Raw genomic sequence first — 15,937 nt, 5'->3', positions numbered from 1 at the left:
TGTTTTCTTTATTTTAATTAACTAACGAATTAATTTTAATTAATTTTAATGCTATTCAGATGGTTAGGTCCTAAAAACTTGTTCAAACAATCTACTGAGTGGTTTGGGCAAAGGAAGGATTTTCTCATTTGGATGGACACCCAGTGGCCTAAAATAAACTTTCTTCAGAGGCTGTAAAACAGCAAACACATGAAGGTACGCTGCGGGGTGGGGGCGGGGAGGCACCGGGTTCGAGGCAGGGCAGGTGCCAGTTTATACTGACGCTGCACAACTGAGCTTGACACCTGAACACGCTCCTTCCCCTGGCTGCATTGCCCCAGCTCCATGGCACTACGGACTGAGGAATCTAGACCTCTTTGCAGGAGACGAAGGTACAATTTCAGAAGACCTACAAATCTTGAGAAGAATTTGATTTAACTTCCTTAATACCTGCAGAGCCCATCTGCTCCCTGCCTTATTCTGTCCCTCCTAAGTTCTCACGCCTCACAGCTCCGGGATGTATTTAGATTTCTGTTTTGGCAACTTCGTCCTGGCAGAATAGAGGGTGGAGTGGAAGGCTAGACACAGGCCAAAACCTTATGGGGCTTCCCACACCTTCCAGGATAGAGTTCTAACGCCTTTCTTACAGGGGCAGAGGACACACAGCTGCCACCACGGCCCACCTTTCTTCCAGCCTCCCGCGGGGAGGGGGTGAGAGGTGCGCGCCGAGGCCCTGCCCACGAGAGGGCACGCTTGCGTGCCTGATGCAGCAGCGGCCATCTTTGACCCGGGCAGCCGGCTCACCTCCCGGCGTTCTCAGAGGGGTCGCGCGGTTCCCGCCGGTAGCGTGTAGGCTACCTCCACCGCCTCACCCCTTGGCAGACCTGTGCTCAAGACCAACGGCCCCAGCCCCCACCCTTCCGGCCTCCATGTAAAACCTCGAGCCAGTATCCTGGTGGCAAGTGCCAGCTCTCCAACCTTTCTACCTGGTAACTCTGGACAGGTACCTCAGTTTCCTTATCTGTAAAGTGGGAGTTTAGGGCCCCCCCTATTCCTGGTCACCAGCTATAATACCTACTGATTGGGCATGTATGATAAATTCTCAGCATAAAGCCCGGCACAGAGTATGTTCCATAAATGTCTTCTCCGAGCTTTTCCTGCAGGAAATTGCAAGGGGCCTTGTATCCACCACCCTTTCAGCCACCACTGCTGCAGGGGCCCCCTCCCTATGACTGCAGTCAGTACGTGGGCTCTTTGAAGACCAAGTCGGAGGGCCCAGGGGATTGGCAAGATGCCCTCGGGGGAGTGAAAGAGAAGCCTGAATCCTTTAGGACTTGCATGTGACCACTTTGGAAGGGTGTCAGAAAACAGACCAGGGTGCCCAGGACTGGAAAGACTTTGTAGATTTTGGAACATTTAAACGCCCCCGTGCTTGTTATTTTTATCACCCCTGGCTGTGTCCCCATAGGGACTCCCATGCAGCACAAAACTCCTAGAATGAAAAGCCCTGTGTGTGTGCTAGCTGTGGGGGACATCGGGAAGAGGGAGCCGGGACACTGTGTCCCAGGTGGAGCCAAGCGTGGGTGGTGGGCCCCCGAACGGAGAGGGATTCAGGCCAGGCCTGTGGGGGTCCCCAGGCAGGTGCAGCTGCCCCACCAGCTCTGCAGCCAGAGCCTAGCAGTTTGGAGACCCCTGACTCTGTGGGGATGGGAAACTTGCCTGGAACCCAAAGAAATGAGGGTAGTTCCTGGAGAAGGGGCTGGAGAAGAGTGGGGAGGGGCCAAGGCCTTCTAGGAGGCTGGAGAAACACACCCAGCCCTCCACAGGATTCAGGAGGCCCGAGATGAGACCTGTCAGTAAAAACCAGGTAAAAGCCAGGCGTGTCCAGGTTCCCCGTCCAGCCTGATGGAGAGAAGTGTAGCAGAGGAGACAAAAATGATCAAGTGGGAGTGGAGGGATTGCAGTTTATTTTCAGACACACTCAGAGGGTGGGAGGTGGCCAGCTGGCTCCATCTGCACCCCCTCCCTGCATTTGGCTTCATCAAGAACCCCTCTCCCCTGACCTCCAAACCCCTAGGCTGTACAAGGTAGACGAGGCACTCCTACCCCACCCATCAGGAGAGGCTTGGGCAGGTGTGGAGTGAGGAGTGTAGAGACTGGGGGTAGAGTTCAAATATTCACAGTTCCTCTATCCGTAACCCCAGATTACACTGTGCCCAGGCCACGAGGGCGGCTCCCAACCCTGGGATTCCTAGTGGTGTTTATAGCCCTTCTCTCACTCAGAAACTTCAAGTTGAGCTCCCTACCCCCTTTCCCTGACCATAACAAAACTGCAGTCCTAAACCCTGTAGCCTGGGCGAGGAGGGGGCCTCAGCACTGCACTCACCCAAGCCCCCTGCCTGCCTTTTCTGGAGTGATGGGGGTGGGGCGAGCTTCACTTGTAGTGAGCAGGGGTGGGGTCTGGGTGTGGGAGCAAGTGGTAATAGGTGAGGGGAAGGGAGAGAATGAGGGCCTCAGGAGGCAGGCTTGGAAGGTGCTGATGGTCTGCACCCCTACTCCACCCCCACTGCACCCCCAGAATCCCTGAGAGTCCAGCTGCAAAGGCAATATGGGGCAGTGGGAGCGGGGCGGGGAGGAGAGCTGAGCCATACCTCGTCTCCACCCCCCACTGGTCCTGTTCCTGGGGGACATGATGTTTAGGAAGGGCCAGGACTGAGCTCCAGGCCCAGCATTTAAGCTCTGACCTTCCAGAACAGCTGAATCCTGGGAAAGGGTAGGGCTATTAACCCGCACACCCCAGACGTCCTGGCTTTGGGTAGAGAGGTGGGAATCGGAGGGGGGCAGTGTCCCCTCAAGGATATTATAAAAAGCTAAAACCGTTAACAACTCCTTGGGGAGAAGCGGCTCCTAGCCTCTTGCTTCCCCAACTTATCATCTCCCCAAAACCCAGTAGACAGGGCTGAGGGGGTCCCAGAGAGCTAAGGGAGGGGGCCATAGCCCCTCTCTGAGAGGGGGCCCTTTAGCACCATGCAATGTTGGGGCACCCGTGCAGTCTGATGGACCCCTGGGCAGGGACCCTCCAAACCTGGAGTGCCCACTTGCTAAAGCTTCTGTGCTCTTAAGGAGGGGACCCCTGCAGGGGAGGAGGTGAAGGAAGAAGACTGGGCCAAAGTCCACGCAGGGGTCTCAAGACCCCAAAGGACCCCTCCAGGAGTCATGACTTGAAAAATCTTCGTAACACAAACTGGCCCAACAAAACCACAGCCAGAACTATCAGCACAGTCCGGATGGGACCGTTTCCCAAGTCCAGGGCTGCCACCTGCCAGGAGAGACAGAGTGGTCATAGGGGGGCTGGCGGCATATTCGGCTCCTGGGGACTGGGGTGGGGCTGGGAGAGGGGCGGCCCTAGCAGCAGGGAGGAGGTGGTCAATGCTTGGGCACTCACCCAGCCACCCCTCTGTGCGATCCACCGGGCAATGCAGTGATGCAACATGAAGTCGGCCACGAAGCGGGTCACCTGGCCCAGGAAGCCAGTCAGGCCGCGCTGGTAGACGTGGAGGGCCAGGCGGTAGCCAAAGCCCAGCAGAGCCACCACTCGGCCCCAGTTGATGCCGCTCTCAAACAGGCTGTGGGCCGAGGAGATACAGTCAGTGGAGACCTCTAGAGGGCCCTTCATCTGTTTGCCTCTCCCACCCCCTTGGAGACCCCTACCCCTCTCCCAGCTGGAAAGCAAAATGGCTTAGCTGTGAATGGAGGTGGTAGAGGCTGCCCCAGCCTGGCCTCAGTTTGGTTAGAGCCCCTGTCTCTGTGAAAGGAGAAAGCTCAGAGGGCAGAGCAATGGGATGCTGCTGCTGGGGCTGTGGCCCCAGGGCTGGGGGAGCAAAGGGGCACAGAGAGCGTGGAGGGCAGAGCGAGCAGACGGAGGCAGCAGGGAGATTACCTGTGGGCATTGCTGCTGGCCTGGCAGCCCGAGGGACAGCAGAGAGAAAAGGACAGAAGAGGAGGTTAGGACAGTCCAGTCCTGGAATCACAGCTGAGTGGGCGGTGGCCTCTCAGGACACGGGCAGGATGTTTCAGCTCCGAGCACTAATTCTGAATCTATCGGCTACTCCTGCCTTCACCCTCAGCCTCGAACCTACCCTGAGACTGACCTCTTTAACCAGATGGTGACAACAGCTAACACCTTTAAGTGCAGACACTGTTCTAAGCACATTTCCCCTATTTTACGGACCAGGAAACTGAAGGCTAGGAAGTTTCACAAAGCCGGTAAATGGCAAAGCTGAGATTTGCCCAGGCTGCTGGTTTCTTTAACCACTGCCTGTCTGACACCAGATTATAGCATCTGGAAGCCATTTCCAGGACCTGGTGGGCTGAAGCCAGAGCCAGCAACCATCTTTGGTGTGAAATGTGGTTCCAAATCAGAAGGAGAGCCGTGTCCCAGCGGGGCTGGGGAGCTCTGGGGACACCCCCACCGCGAGCCCCTCTATAGCCCTGATCTAACAGGTCAAGTCCTCGGGGCCAGAGTTAACAAGGGCTGTGCGCTTATGCAGAGATGAAGAGTCTGGGCTCAGAAAGAGAAAGACAGGGGCCCAAGGCCCCGCGTGAGTTAACAGCAGACACGGGAACAGCAAACACGTCTTCTGGTGCCGACAGAGAAGTGTGTCCCCCATCCCATGGGCAGGGCCTGGCATGGTGGTGACAGCACAGCGGAGAGGCAGTGGCCAGAGCTACCTTGAGGCGATCTTGGTGAAATACTCATAGGCGTTCTCTGCTGTGGGCTGCAGGTGCTGCAACATGGCCTGGAACTCGGAGTCGTAGCGCCGGTTGATGTCATCCCCGATGATGGCCAGCTGGCGACCCACCTGCCCCATGGTGCTCAAGGAACGGTAGGCAGCAGGTGAGCTGGGGCCTGGGCTCATGGCGAAGGGCTCCTCCCCGAGATGCCCCAGCCTTGGGCCCCCCCTCCTTGGCGGTCCCAACCGTGTTCTCAGACACGAGGGCTGGGCCCAGGGACAAGGGGCAGGCATGTGCTGAAAAGGATGCCAGGTCCCGGATGGGGGTGGGAACCCACATGAAAAAGGAGCAGCAGTGGGAAAAACCCCCAGGCCTGTCCAGCTCCCAGGACCTGCATGGTGACCCCACGTGAGCCTCCAACTCCCTGAACATGTCCCCGTGGGCCCAGGGGGCTGCTGCTCACCTGCTAGGTTCTAGGGACAAGGTGACCATTTCTGGGTCAGTGGGCGCAGCCGCCCCCTCGGCCTCCTGCTCCTGCTGATGGCGGTAAAAGACGTAGCTGCGGAAAACCTCCTCCGTGTCCCGGGCTACCTGCTCCTCTGAGGATCAAAGCCAGGAGTCAGGGAGGAAGTGCTCTGGGGATGGTTCACTCTGCCTGTGGACAGAGGTGTCCCTCCTCTAGCCCTTAGTTACCACCTAGGGCTGACACTGAAAAGAGGATTCTTGTCACAGCTGCCTTGTGGAATAGGTGACCCCCAGTTTACGGATGGAGAAACTGAGGTGCAGTGTTTACGTAACTTGCACGAGCATGTACAGCTGGAGAGAGCGGTGCAGCCAGGATAGAATCCCAGGCATTTGGGTCCCCGACTTTATTTTAGTTTGTCCAAGGCACCGAGCCCTTATGGCTTAGGGAACGTGGGAGACAGAATTTGAAATCGTAGCCCAGAAAAGCCACATCGGGAAATAGTGACAGACCTGGGACTGAACCCAAAGTCCAGGGAACAGCCTGTGCTGGGCCGCGAGCTGCAGGCGTCCCTGACGTTCCCCTTGGAAGAGGAAAGAGGGACAGCCATTTTACTTCCTCCCCAAAGTCGTTAACAATCCCTCTCCCTGTTAAGCGGACCTGACTGGTGATAGGTGGATTTACTTCCTTATTTCTCCCAGGGCAGGGATAGGACAGCCACACCCCACTCTTCTTTCCTCCTCCTCGCAGATGGCAGGGTGCCCACCTCATGCACACTGCCCCGCCTCCCGCAGCCTCTGCACCCCCCACTGCTGCCCCCCTGCCTGCATTGGGTAGGGAGATGCTTTTCTCCTTTACCCAAGGTGAGGAAACTGAGGCGGGAGAGCCTGCCTTTAAATCTTGCCCGGCTTGTCCACATATGCTCTCTCCATCCTCACAGACGGCCCTGGTGGTTATGGGAGGGGTGAGGGGGCAGAAAGACAGTTACCCGAAGTGGAGGAGGGGTCAGGTTCTTCTTCGCACCCCTGCCTGGGAGGACCTGGGCCTTGTCCGGATGCCATTTCTCAGGTCCTGGCAGGAATGGCAGTGTTAGCCTGTGGGGGTGAGTAGGAAAGCAGATGGGGACCAGAGGTTCCAACAGCACACGGAGGGAGGGGACCCCCACTCCTGAAAGACCGCACCGTCCTAAGAACTTACTGAGTATTTCACTGGCAGTTCTTCAAGGAGACTGGGAGTGAGAAAGGCCGGGCAGCCAAGATTCCCACCCAGGGGTCAGCCAGGGCCCAGGGAGGGGTGGCCGCAGCAGTGCCCGAGTGGATCTCTAGTCGCACTGGGAGGCGAGTTTCAGAAGCTGGGGTTCCTTCCGCTGCTCCGGGGCCTCCTGCACCCTACGCAGCACACGCTTACTGCAGACTTGCCACCTTCCAGCCAATGACCCACGAAGCCCGACCCCGAAGGTTCCACTTCCCCTTGGCTAGTCAGAACACACCTGTTTTCCAACTCAGGCCCGTTAGCCGCAAGCATTTCCTGAGTGCCTATGGTATACTTCTACCATGTATGTTCAAGTACTCCCCAGGGAGTGTGGGACATGGAAAGAACACATTAACCTGGCAGGGTAAGCAATGTCATACCCATTTTACAGGTGGGAAAAGGGAGGCACAAAGAAGTTAGTGCCCAAGGCCACAGAGCTAGTCAAGGAGTCAGGTTGGTTATTTGAATTTCCACGAGTCAGTCCTCCACTCAGCACTCATTTCAGATTTATTTTTCAGTTTGTGGACCTTAGAGGGTGTCCTTTCCGGGGAAACTTCCCTTGTTTGCGTCCCGCCTGTGATCTTCACATTTCTGCCTAGCAGGTGGTTGAGGAAATCACATGTACCCCTTGCTCTCCTGTCTCCAGCCCCTATTTTCCTCCTTTGCCTAGTCCTGGCCACAACCCCAGTATGCTCTGTAAACCTCCACAGAGGGAGTATTTCCTGGACATAAGCTATTTCACTTTCAATTTGCACCCCCTTCACTTCCCCCCACCCCAAAGCTGCCTCCATCACCCAGGCGGGAAGCCACCCTCCTCCTCTCCCTGGGAGGGCCTGTGTCCCCTCCCCCCACCTTCCCTCTCAGGCCTGGGGCCATTTTCGAAAGTGCCTGAGGAGAAGGGTGGGGAAAGTCCGGACCACCTGTGCTCTCCACCCCTTCACTGTCTCAGGGCAGGGACAGGGAGAAGACCAACTCTCCCCTCCTCCACCCCTGGGTGCTCAGACTCCTTATGACAGACCTTTGCCTGGCACACCCCCATCCCAGAAGCTTCTTCCTGAACAAGGTACCTTCCTCTCTCCCTTGGTCTCCGAAACCCAGTGCCCCCAGGACAGCAGGGCTGGAGGATGCTGATTGCATCTCGACTGCCTCTACCGCTACCCCTGGGGCTCAATGCTGGGGAGAAAGTGGAGCCTCAGAACTGGCCCCAGGGCCAGAGGCCTATGCCAACCTGGGTCTACCTCTGCCCCCATCCAAGTGGCCTGACTTCCTGGTAGGGAGAGTCCACTGTGCCCCACCTGCGGGGTTTGCTGGGCCCAGGATGTTTCCCGGGGCGGGGGGGAGATGCAGACCTAGCCCTGCTGCAGACCTAGTCTTAGGGCTCCTGGGACAGCAGGAAGTGCTGTGAAAGTTCTCCCCCTGCCCTTGACCTTGGCTCTGACCTCCACTCCCATCCCCCAGACTGCTAAAGAACCTGGTTCTTTAGCACCCGATTCTCTGGCACCAGGGCCAGGCCAAGAGGGAAAGCTGTCTGAGGAGCAGCCAGAGGGAGCCCCGGCCGGATCAGGCCCTGAGCAGGAGTTGGTGGAGCTGCCCAGACAAGCCTCGAGGCCTCCCCCTCCCCACCGGGCTCCCTGCGGGCTCCCTGCCTCACCCTGGGCCTGGGGCTGCCGAGAGTGGGGAGCATGGGCAGGACCCTCCCGGCTTACCTGCCCGGACCCTGGCCCAGGCCCGGGACGGCTCAGCAGGGCAGAGGCTGGAGATCCTGAGGAGCCAGTGGCTGCTCCCAGGGTCAGGTACCCAGGTCTGGCTCCCAGGAAGGGGCGTCAGTGAATTCCTGGTGTCTGGATGCAGCCTCTGCTGGTCCCAGCACGGCCCTGGGGACCCGCGAGGCTGCGGCGATCATAGAGGTGCCGGCGGTTCCCGGCTCCAATCAGCTCCCTCTAGAGGAAGTTGCTCTGTGGCCGCCGGATGCAGATGCCCCAGCCTACAGGGCTCCCAGGCGGAGAGAGCGGCTCCCACCCAGGCAGAGTGGCTCCCCCTCCCCCACTGCTTTTCCCACCGTTGATTCCCAGTCCTCATCCTTGATCTTTCCCCTGCTTCCATCAATGTCAATAAAAAAGCCAGGATGGCGAGGTTTCTTAAGCGCCACTGTGTACCCGGCACTTTAAAACCTCTTTGGAACAACCCTTGGAAGTAAGTGCAGTGGACCACACCCATCTTAGAGCTGAACAAACTGAGGCTCAGCTGGTTTAAGGAACCTTGCCCAAGGTCACTGAGCTGGGTTTATAATCAGGTCTGTAGGTGCCGTGAGGAATAATAGTACAAAATTGAGATTCAACGCGCAATTAAGACCTGTACACCAAGCACCTCGGTGGTCTGCAGAGAGAAAAATCCTGAATGTGATAGGCAGGTAAACATGAAAACACAGTGGGTCTGTGCTACCATCTGGGCATGTGCCAGCTGGATACTGAGAGGAGAGAGAAGAGGGAGGACAGAGACTCTCTGGCCTCAGGGATTGAATGGTTCTCAAGGACAGAAGCTACCGCAGCCAGGGAAGGACAGGCCTGGAGAGAGCTGTGTGCCTCCACCCCATTCTCAGAGTTGGGGTTCTCCAGCCACCTCTGCCTGCCCCCCACCCTGGTGTTTCCTGGAGCCTCGCCAACCCCCTCTCCCTTCAGGCTGGCTCCCCAGGCCTCCTTCCCCTGCCTCATCAACCCCTTGCACTCTCTGCCCCCAACTAAGCCCTCCTACCTTCTCCCCCCACCCCTCCCCTACCTTTGCCTTCTAGAACTCCTGGAAGTTTCCAACTGGAGGGTTTAATTTGAAAACTCCTCCTTTTCTTAAGTAGTTGGTCCTGAGGTGGCTGCTGTGGCCCCTCCCTCTGAGTCAGGGTCCTTGTCAGGATGGAGGCCCCAGCTTCAAGCCCTCGATCCCGAATTTTGGGCCACTCCTCCATGTTCCGCTTTTTCCGTAGCCTGGTGGGGAGCAAGGGCAGCCCAAAGAGCTCAGACAAGGCCCTGCTGGGGGGCCAGTCTTGTCCCTTTCGAGAGCAGAACGCCACCCCTTTGATGACTGATCACCAGGGAGGAGCAGGGCGGGAGTCCAGGTCTCCTGCCACGCTGCCCTACACCTTCTCTGTGGCCCTGCCACAGCCCGATCCCTCGGGGCTGGGGCTGGGGGACACAGGGCCCCAGACCCCTACCCCCGTGGAGGTCCTGAGGGTCCTGGCTCAGGGTGTAGAGGTGAAGCCAGTCCTGCCCAGAGGAAGCCAGGAGGTGCTGGGCAACCTGTCTGAGTTGGAGGAGAGGGAAGAGGAACAGACGGAGGCAGCAGGGGATACAGGGACCTCAGACAGGTGAGGGGCTGGGCTGTGGATGGTGGGAAGGAGCCTGGGATGGAGGAACTGGGAGGAGGCCTGGATGTAAGAAGGGGGAAGGATGTGGGCCTGAGATGGGAGGACCCAAATTGGGGAGGGGCCAGGAGCGGACTCCTTGGGTGGACAGAGGACTGGGTGGGCATGGTTGGACAGACGTGTCAGGGGTGGAGAGGAGCCTGGAGATGTGGGGAGGGGGTGAGGCAGAGATGGGGGTCCTCCCGCAAGTGAGTGGTTGTGGAGGGAGGCACCGAAAGGAAAGGGGGGGTGCTCTGGCTTGAGCCGGGGCTCCTGTTACTTCCCAGCTCCTTCCTGGGCCCCACTCCCCCCACCTTCCCTCCCCACTCTCTCCCTCCTGGTTCCCACTCTCATTTGGACCTGGCACCCACCCCTGGTGAGGAAGGGGGCCCACTTCTCTCTCTGCTCCCCACGCCCCTCCTCACCCTACTTTTTTTTGTTTTGTTTTGTTTAAATTTCATTTATTTATTTATTTTTGGCTGTGCTGGGTCTTCCTTTCTGTGCGTGGGCTTTCTCTAGTTGCAGCGAGCGGGGGCCACTCTTCATCGCGGTGTGCGGGCCTCTCACTGCCGCGGCCTCTCTTGCTGCGGAGCACAAACTCCAGACGCGCAGGCTCAGTAGTTGTGGCTCACGGGCCCAGCCGCTCCACAGCATGTGGGATCTTCCCGGACCGGGGCACGAACCCGTGTCCCCTGCATTGGCAGGCAGACTCTCAACCACTGCGCCACCAGGGAAACCCTCACCCTACTTTTGGGGAGGGATCATCCCCTCTGTGATGAAGACCCCAGAGGGCCGAGCAGGGAGTAGTTGGGAGCAGGAGGTTAGAGGAAGCTGAGCAGGGCCTCTAGGAGAGCCTTGGGGGGTTTAGGGGGCCTTCACCACATCTCTGGGCCCCACCTGCCACCCCCATCTGACTATGCTTTGGGATCAGGGGCCACTTTGCCCAAGCCTTGGCGGTGGAGCAAGGATGCTTGCAGAGGGCCATGGGGCCACTGGATATCAGCCCCGAGACCTTCACCGGGGAGGAGAAGAAGGAGCGTCTGCTTGATGGTGAGTGTGGTGGCCGCAGGTGTGGGGGACATGCCAGGGGTGTAGGGCCGGGAAGGACACAGGGCAGTTTGAGGGGACGCTAGAGGCGGGCTGCCTGGGTTTGAATCCCACCTCCACTAGGCCAAGCCGTGTGATGGTGGCGAGTCACTCAACCTTTCTGTGTCTCACTTTCCTCATCTGCAAAATGGGAATATAATAGTACCTATCCCAGAGGGCAGTAGCAAGGATTGAGTGAGATTTTCTCTGTGAAGTGCCTAGAACTGTGCCCAGCATGTAGCAGGTGTTTGCTAAAGAAAATAAGGAAACCTGGACCTCAGCTCAGCCTCCTGATGGCCCTGTCCTCCTGGGCCTGGGCTGCCTCTTGCTGCTGTGAGCTATCAGTGACCACTACCGCTCCACAGGAGACCTCAGGCTGGCCTCCTCCCAGGTGGGGGCAACTCCCTGGAACCGCCTCCTCAGCTTGTACAAACAGCTCCAGAAATCGGCCCCGGCCAAGGTCAGTGGGGCTAGCTGAAAGTGCGGGGTGAGGCCTGGGTGGGGCCCGGGGGGGCGGCCACCTGCCTGAACCTCTTGAGAGCCGTTGTTCCCTCCTGCTTTCTGTTCTGGGTCTCCGTGGGCGTGGGGGCTGCAGGCTCGGCCCCACCCTCCTCACCTGCTCAGTCATGGGCACACCCTCAGATCCCTCTCAAGGAAGGCCTGCCCTGTGAGGAGAAAGGCGGGGAAGAGGAAACAGAGGGGGACAGCTCACTCAAGCTCTGTGTCCCAGGCATTGCCACCCTCCAGTCGCCGCTGCATAAGACTTTTAGGTCGACAGATACAGTAGGTAAATGTGGTGCCCCCACCTCCCCACCCAGCCAGCTCCCCCACAGAAGGAGCCCCACTTTGGTCAGTGGCTCATGGATGCGATACCAGTTCTGACCACCAGGTGGAACCAGAGGACCTAAGATGACTGCCCAAGCTGGGGGAGCTGTGTGTGGCTGGTCCCGAGGCTGAGCTGGGTCTAGCAAGGGTCCTCCTCCCTCAGGGCCCGGGTGGGCAGCAGAGGGTGGAGGGGTGGGGGGCGGGTTGTGACTGGGACTGCGGCTCCTTGAGGACCACCCTTTCCCAGCCTGGAATTCTAACTCCTTCAGTGGCCACCTCCATCCCTGGTTTTCCCATCGTGCGTGCACTGCTGTGACCGTACCCCAGAAGGCCCCCTCTCCCACTGCAGCCCCCTTGCCGCCCTGACATGGTGAGCAGATGGCTTAGTGGTAATAACATACTCCAATAAAATCACTGTTGACATTTTCATAGCCATTACTATGGGCCAAACCCTCCTCTAAGCACTTTTCATGAAATACTGCATTATAACTCTGAGGTAGGTTCTGTTACAGTCTCCACTTCACTGTGAGGAAACTGAGGCACAGAGAGGTTACGTAACTTGTCCAAGATCACACAGCTAGTAAGTGGCAGAGCTGGGACTTGATCCCAGGAGGTTTGGGTTGTTCCAGATCTGTGCTCTGGAATTGGTGGCTGGAGGGGACAGGGTGGGGTAGGGCAGATGTCTGCCCCTTGCATGCTGTCCCCAGGAGGTAAGTAAAGAGACTCACACTCAAGCTGGTGGGAGGGAGTCCATGGAAAGCGAGTGTCCTGGGGAGGGCAGGGCAGTGGGGAGGTGTTGTCTGGCTGGCTCCAGGGACTGGATGGAGAAGGGGCCCAGCTGGGAAGGCCAGGGGATGCACAGGGCTGGGTGAGGTTTGGAGAGCCAGAGCCCCCTCCTCTCCCTTCGATCCCCAGCAGGTTGTCCACCCTTCTCCTGCCTGTCCCATGCCCATCTTTCTGACTCTCAGGTTTCGTGGAGTCGTAGTTAAAGAAGCTTCTGGTAGTGCAACGGGAGTCCCGCCTCTGGGAGATGGGTGGCCACGAGGGCCGGAAGCTGCTGACCCAGCCAGAGATCACCCTGGAGGAGGCAGGCGTCGTGGATGTCCAGGTATGCCCGCCCGTCCCGCCCCCACCCTCTGCCTGAGAGCCCTGGGGAGAGTGGGGCTGGAGGCCTCCCCTCTCCGCAGCTGCTGGCCCAGGCTCCAGCTCCCATGCTGGGCAGGAAATGCTTAACTCCTTCTTGGTGGTGGTATCTCTGAGAGCAGGATCCTGACCCCCTGCACACACACTCCTCCATCAGTCTCTCTCACTTGACCTGAGTCCATTTTTAAGGCTTCACTGCCATTCACTTGCTGTATGGCCTTGGGCAAGTCCCTTCCCCTCTCTGGGCCTCAGTTTCCTCATTTCTACATTGAGGGGACTTGTCTAGGTGGCTTTAAGGCTTTCCTGCACATCTGTCATTCGCATAATGTTGCTCTTTTTCTGTTTTCTCTCCCATTCACACCCACACCAACTCCCACAAACACACATAGGTGCGGGGGAGTTACCTACCTGGTCACGCCAAGGACCACCTACAGCCCACCCTACTTGACATTGGCCTCAAAGGTTAGGCCTGTCCCAGCTTCTCTGAGTGCACATTGATGGATATGTTGATGAAAAATGTGTCAATGTCCTTCTTGGGTTAATTTCCACTCATTCATCAGCTCATCCTTTCATTCAGTGGACATCTGCCCCTGACGCGGTGTGTGTAGTTTACAAAAGGAAGGAGCAAAGTCTTTAGTCGAAGTCTCTGACCTGGCATGACTTGCTCTGTGACTTTGAATGTGGGCCTTGGTTTCTTTACCTGAAGAGGGGACCATTGGAGGATCAAATGAGCTGACGAGTGTGTAGCCCTCAACTTCAAAGGGCGCTCCAGCGCCAGGGAGTATGACTCACCCCTTGGGGGTCGTTAATACCAGAAATACTTGCCTACCGGGTACTGAGGGGCAGCCTTCCCGTTGTCTTGAGCCTGCAGGCTATGTGTCAGGGTGCCCCTCTGTGCTCTGGAGAACCTCACCCTAAACCACACAGGTGGTCACTCTGGCAGGGCCCCTGCTTTTGTCTTTTCCTGCTAAAGGGAGCTCTCCTCCCCTCTCCCCTCCACTCCAGGACCACCCCCTGAGCCGGCCTGCCCCAGCCCCAGGGGTCACAGTCCTAGGGTAGCCTGAACATCACTGGGGGCCCCTAGGGAGTTTCTGGAGTAGAGGACCAGCTGAGTCCTCACTTGGGGACAGGGCTGCCTCAGGGATATCTTCCTGCTGTGGGTGTTACAAGGATTCCGTCCTCATTACCTCCCCCCACTCTCTCCTTATCTGCCCTCAGAGACACCAAGCTGAGGGGGGAAGGAAGCTGCCCCCCAGCCTTTGGGGAATGCTGGGGACCTGGGGGAGGGGCGCTGAGGCACCAGAAGCACCACTCTAGGCTGGAGGGAAGGATGCAGAGCCCCCTTGGTGTGGTGTCTAGGATAGAGGTGAAGGAGGGGAGGGCTTGGCTGGGGTGCCTGGCTTCAGGGTCTTCCCAGGAATCCCCCAAGCTGGAGGGAGAAGGTTACCTCCATTCTATGGGAGGGAGGTGGCTCAGGGCTAGTGGGCCTGGCCTGCTGTGGGCACCTGGGGGAGGGTCTGGAAAGGTGGCCTTGGGGTGCTTGTCTCTGAGGGCAGGTGGGATGGTTCTGGGGGTACAGAGCAGGAAGAGGAGAGCCCAAAGATGCAAAGGCATCTTCCTTCACCCACTTCCGCCCCCCAGCACCTGCTCCTTGAGGAGATGAATGAGATGGAAAACTGGCCTCCAGAGTGAAGCTGGTGCTGGCCTGAGTCTGCCCTGCCCCGGGTCCCTGCAGCCTGTGTAGAGATGTATCCGCCTCCTCTTAGGGCACCTCAAGGAGCCCCTGGGGCCAAGGGGTCTTTAATAAATGGTGTCCATGTGTCTGCAGGGTGGGCCTGCCCGGCACACTGTCCCCACTCTTCAGACTCAGGCCTGTGATGTTATTAATAAAACTCAGTTTGACTTTGGCCTTCTTGCCTGTCTGTCTGCCGACCTGGCCCCTCATCCTCCACCCAGGAACAAGCTCAGGGTTCTCAGTCTAGTTCTAGTCCATGCCTACAGGCTGCCAGGCCACCCCAGCTGCAGAGCCCTGGGTTCCATCTGAGCTGGAGGACGGGAGGTTTAATGCACCTGACCCAGGGGTGGGGAAGGACCTGGGGCCCAGAGTGAGCGCCGGGGGAGCCCCTGCTGCCACAGACCCGCCCGTCATAGTCAGAGCAGCCCTGGTTTCCCTCCCTCCTAAATTCCCAGGCCTGGCTTGCAGCCTCCTCGAAGGATCCGGGAATTCTCCAGCAGGAAGTTCCTGCCCAGCCATCACGGGGACAAAGCCAGGAAAGCAGCCTTGGGACCATGGGGACCTGCCTCAGGGGCTGGGCTAGGGGGCAGGTGAGGGGGCCCTGGGGTTGATGGAGAGGTGCCACAGGGGTGGGGGTCAGGGCTCCATCCTGCTGCCCCTGGTCAGGGCCCACTAGGCCATGCTCAGTGCCAAGCGCCTTTGGGGATCCTGGGCGGAGGGAGGTCCAGACATCTAGAAGGCCCAACCCTATCTAATCCCAGAAGCAAGGATGGGCTTGAGTATTGGCCGTGGCAGGGCACACCCTCATACCCGGCTTCGTGGGCATCCAATGGGAGGGAGGGCCAGGCCCAGTTTGGACACCAGGAGGTGCTGTTTGCCAGGAGGTCCAGCTGGCTCCTGGTAGGACGCTGGTTCATTCCCTCCCGTGCTGGTCCTGGCTGAGCCCCCAGCACACGTGTGAGAGAGAGCTCACACTGCCCAACTCTTATCAACACAACTGCTATTTACAGATGCGTGTCTGGCCTTCTCCATGGGGCCCCCACTGTGTCCAGCCCGAGGCCTGTGCAGAGCTGAAGTTCAATGTCAGAACATGGTGGCCACTCTGAATAATTATCATGATTGATAACAATAGCTGTTTGTTGGATGGATGGGCGTGCTTGAGGTGGGGGTAGGGAAACTGCAGCAACCTGGCCTCCTGCCCCAGCCCCGCCCAGCCCAGTGAAGTGGGGAGCCCCACCTCCTCCCATCCCCCAGCCTGGGCTCAGGGGAGAGCTTGGAGAGGAGACTGGCTAGTGATTCACAAGTGGGCTGGGGCTTTATTTTCTCTTGG

At 58.3% G+C, this 15,937-nt stretch overlaps 2 protein-coding genes across 14 annotated transcripts; one reads left to right on the top strand and one right to left on the bottom strand.

The window, feature by feature from the left end:
• Positions 1 to 1,929: 1,929 nt before the first annotated feature.
• On the bottom strand, positions 1,930 to 8,273 carry BAK1 (BCL2 antagonist/killer 1). 3 transcript variants are annotated; one of them, XM_067753334.1, is made up of 6 exons: positions 8,134 to 8,273; positions 6,165 to 6,270; positions 5,177 to 5,312; positions 4,711 to 4,854; positions 3,425 to 3,605; positions 1,930 to 3,298 (listed from the first exon to the last, which is right to left on the bottom strand). In XM_067753334.1, the coding sequence occupies exons 2-6, from the start codon at positions 6,235 to 6,237 to the stop codon at positions 3,194 to 3,196; spliced, it is 639 nt and encodes a 212-aa protein (XP_067609435.1). In that variant the 5' UTR covers positions 6,238 to 6,270; positions 8,134 to 8,273; the 3' UTR covers positions 1,930 to 3,193. The 3 variants fall into 3 exon arrangements, with proteins under 3 accessions (XP_067609435.1, XP_067609437.1, XP_067609436.1); XM_067753336.1 differs by having other exon boundaries at positions 6,165 to 6,247; positions 8,134 to 8,270; XM_067753335.1 differs by lacking the exon at positions 8,134 to 8,273 and adding an exon at positions 6,374 to 6,512.
• A 209-nt stretch (positions 8,274 to 8,482) lies between these two features.
• LOC137232106 (gametogenetin-binding protein 1-like) lies at positions 8,483 to 15,715 on the top strand. 11 transcript variants are annotated; one of them, XM_067753322.1, is made up of 7 exons: positions 8,483 to 9,782; positions 10,750 to 10,868; positions 11,270 to 11,364; positions 11,500 to 11,687; positions 12,698 to 12,837; positions 15,063 to 15,197; positions 15,618 to 15,715. In XM_067753322.1, exons 1-6 carry the CDS (start codon positions 9,331 to 9,333, stop codon positions 15,188 to 15,190), a joined length of 1,122 nt encoding a protein of 373 aa, XP_067609423.1. In that variant the 5' UTR covers positions 8,483 to 9,330; the 3' UTR covers positions 15,191 to 15,197; positions 15,618 to 15,715. The 11 variants fall into 11 exon arrangements, with proteins under 11 accessions (XP_067609423.1, XP_067609433.1, XP_067609431.1 ...); XM_067753332.1 differs by lacking the exon at positions 15,618 to 15,715 and having other exon boundaries at positions 11,547 to 11,687; positions 15,063 to 15,195; XM_067753330.1 differs by lacking the exons at positions 15,063 to 15,197; positions 15,618 to 15,715 and adding an exon at positions 14,514 to 14,781 and having other exon boundaries at positions 11,547 to 11,687.
• The last annotated feature ends 222 nt before the right edge of the window (positions 15,716 to 15,937 follow it).

This window comes from Pseudorca crassidens, chromosome 10 (genome assembly GCF_039906515.1).
Source record: "Pseudorca crassidens isolate mPseCra1 chromosome 10, mPseCra1.hap1, whole genome shotgun sequence".
NCBI lineage: Eukaryota > Metazoa > Chordata > Mammalia > Artiodactyla > Delphinidae > Pseudorca > Pseudorca crassidens.
The sequence above is the reverse complement of the archived record's forward strand: the minus strand, read 5'-3'. Positions and strand labels throughout refer to the sequence as shown.

What these genes read in the sequence shown, in the direction of transcription:
- BAK1 (XM_067753334.1), bottom strand. Translation starts at nt 6,237, where the DNA reads ATGGCATCCGGACAAGGCCCAGGTCCTCCCAGGCAGGGGTGCGAAGAA. An exon ending in TTCACCAAGATCGCCTCAAG is followed by an intron (nt 3,606 to 4,710) that starts GTAGCTCTGGCC and finishes CTCGGCCCACAG; the next exon opens with CCTGTTTGAGAGCGGCATCA. An exon ending in TCGCACAGAGGGGTGGCTGG is followed by an intron (nt 3,299 to 3,424) that starts GTGAGTGCCCAA and finishes CTCTCCTGGCAG; the next exon opens with GTGGCAGCCCTGGACTTGGG.
- LOC137232106 (XM_067753322.1), top strand. Translation starts at nt 9,331, where the DNA reads ATGGAGGCCCCAGCTTCAAGCCCTCGATCCCGAATTTTGGGCCACTCC. An exon ending in GAAGGAGCGTCTGCTTGATG is followed by an intron (nt 10,869 to 11,269) that starts GTGAGTGTGGTG and finishes ACCGCTCCACAG; the next exon opens with GAGACCTCAGGCTGGCCTCC. An exon ending in CAGGCGTCGTGGATGTCCAG is followed by an intron (nt 12,838 to 15,062) that starts GTATGCCCGCCC and finishes CTAAATTCCCAG; the next exon opens with GCCTGGCTTGCAGCCTCCTC.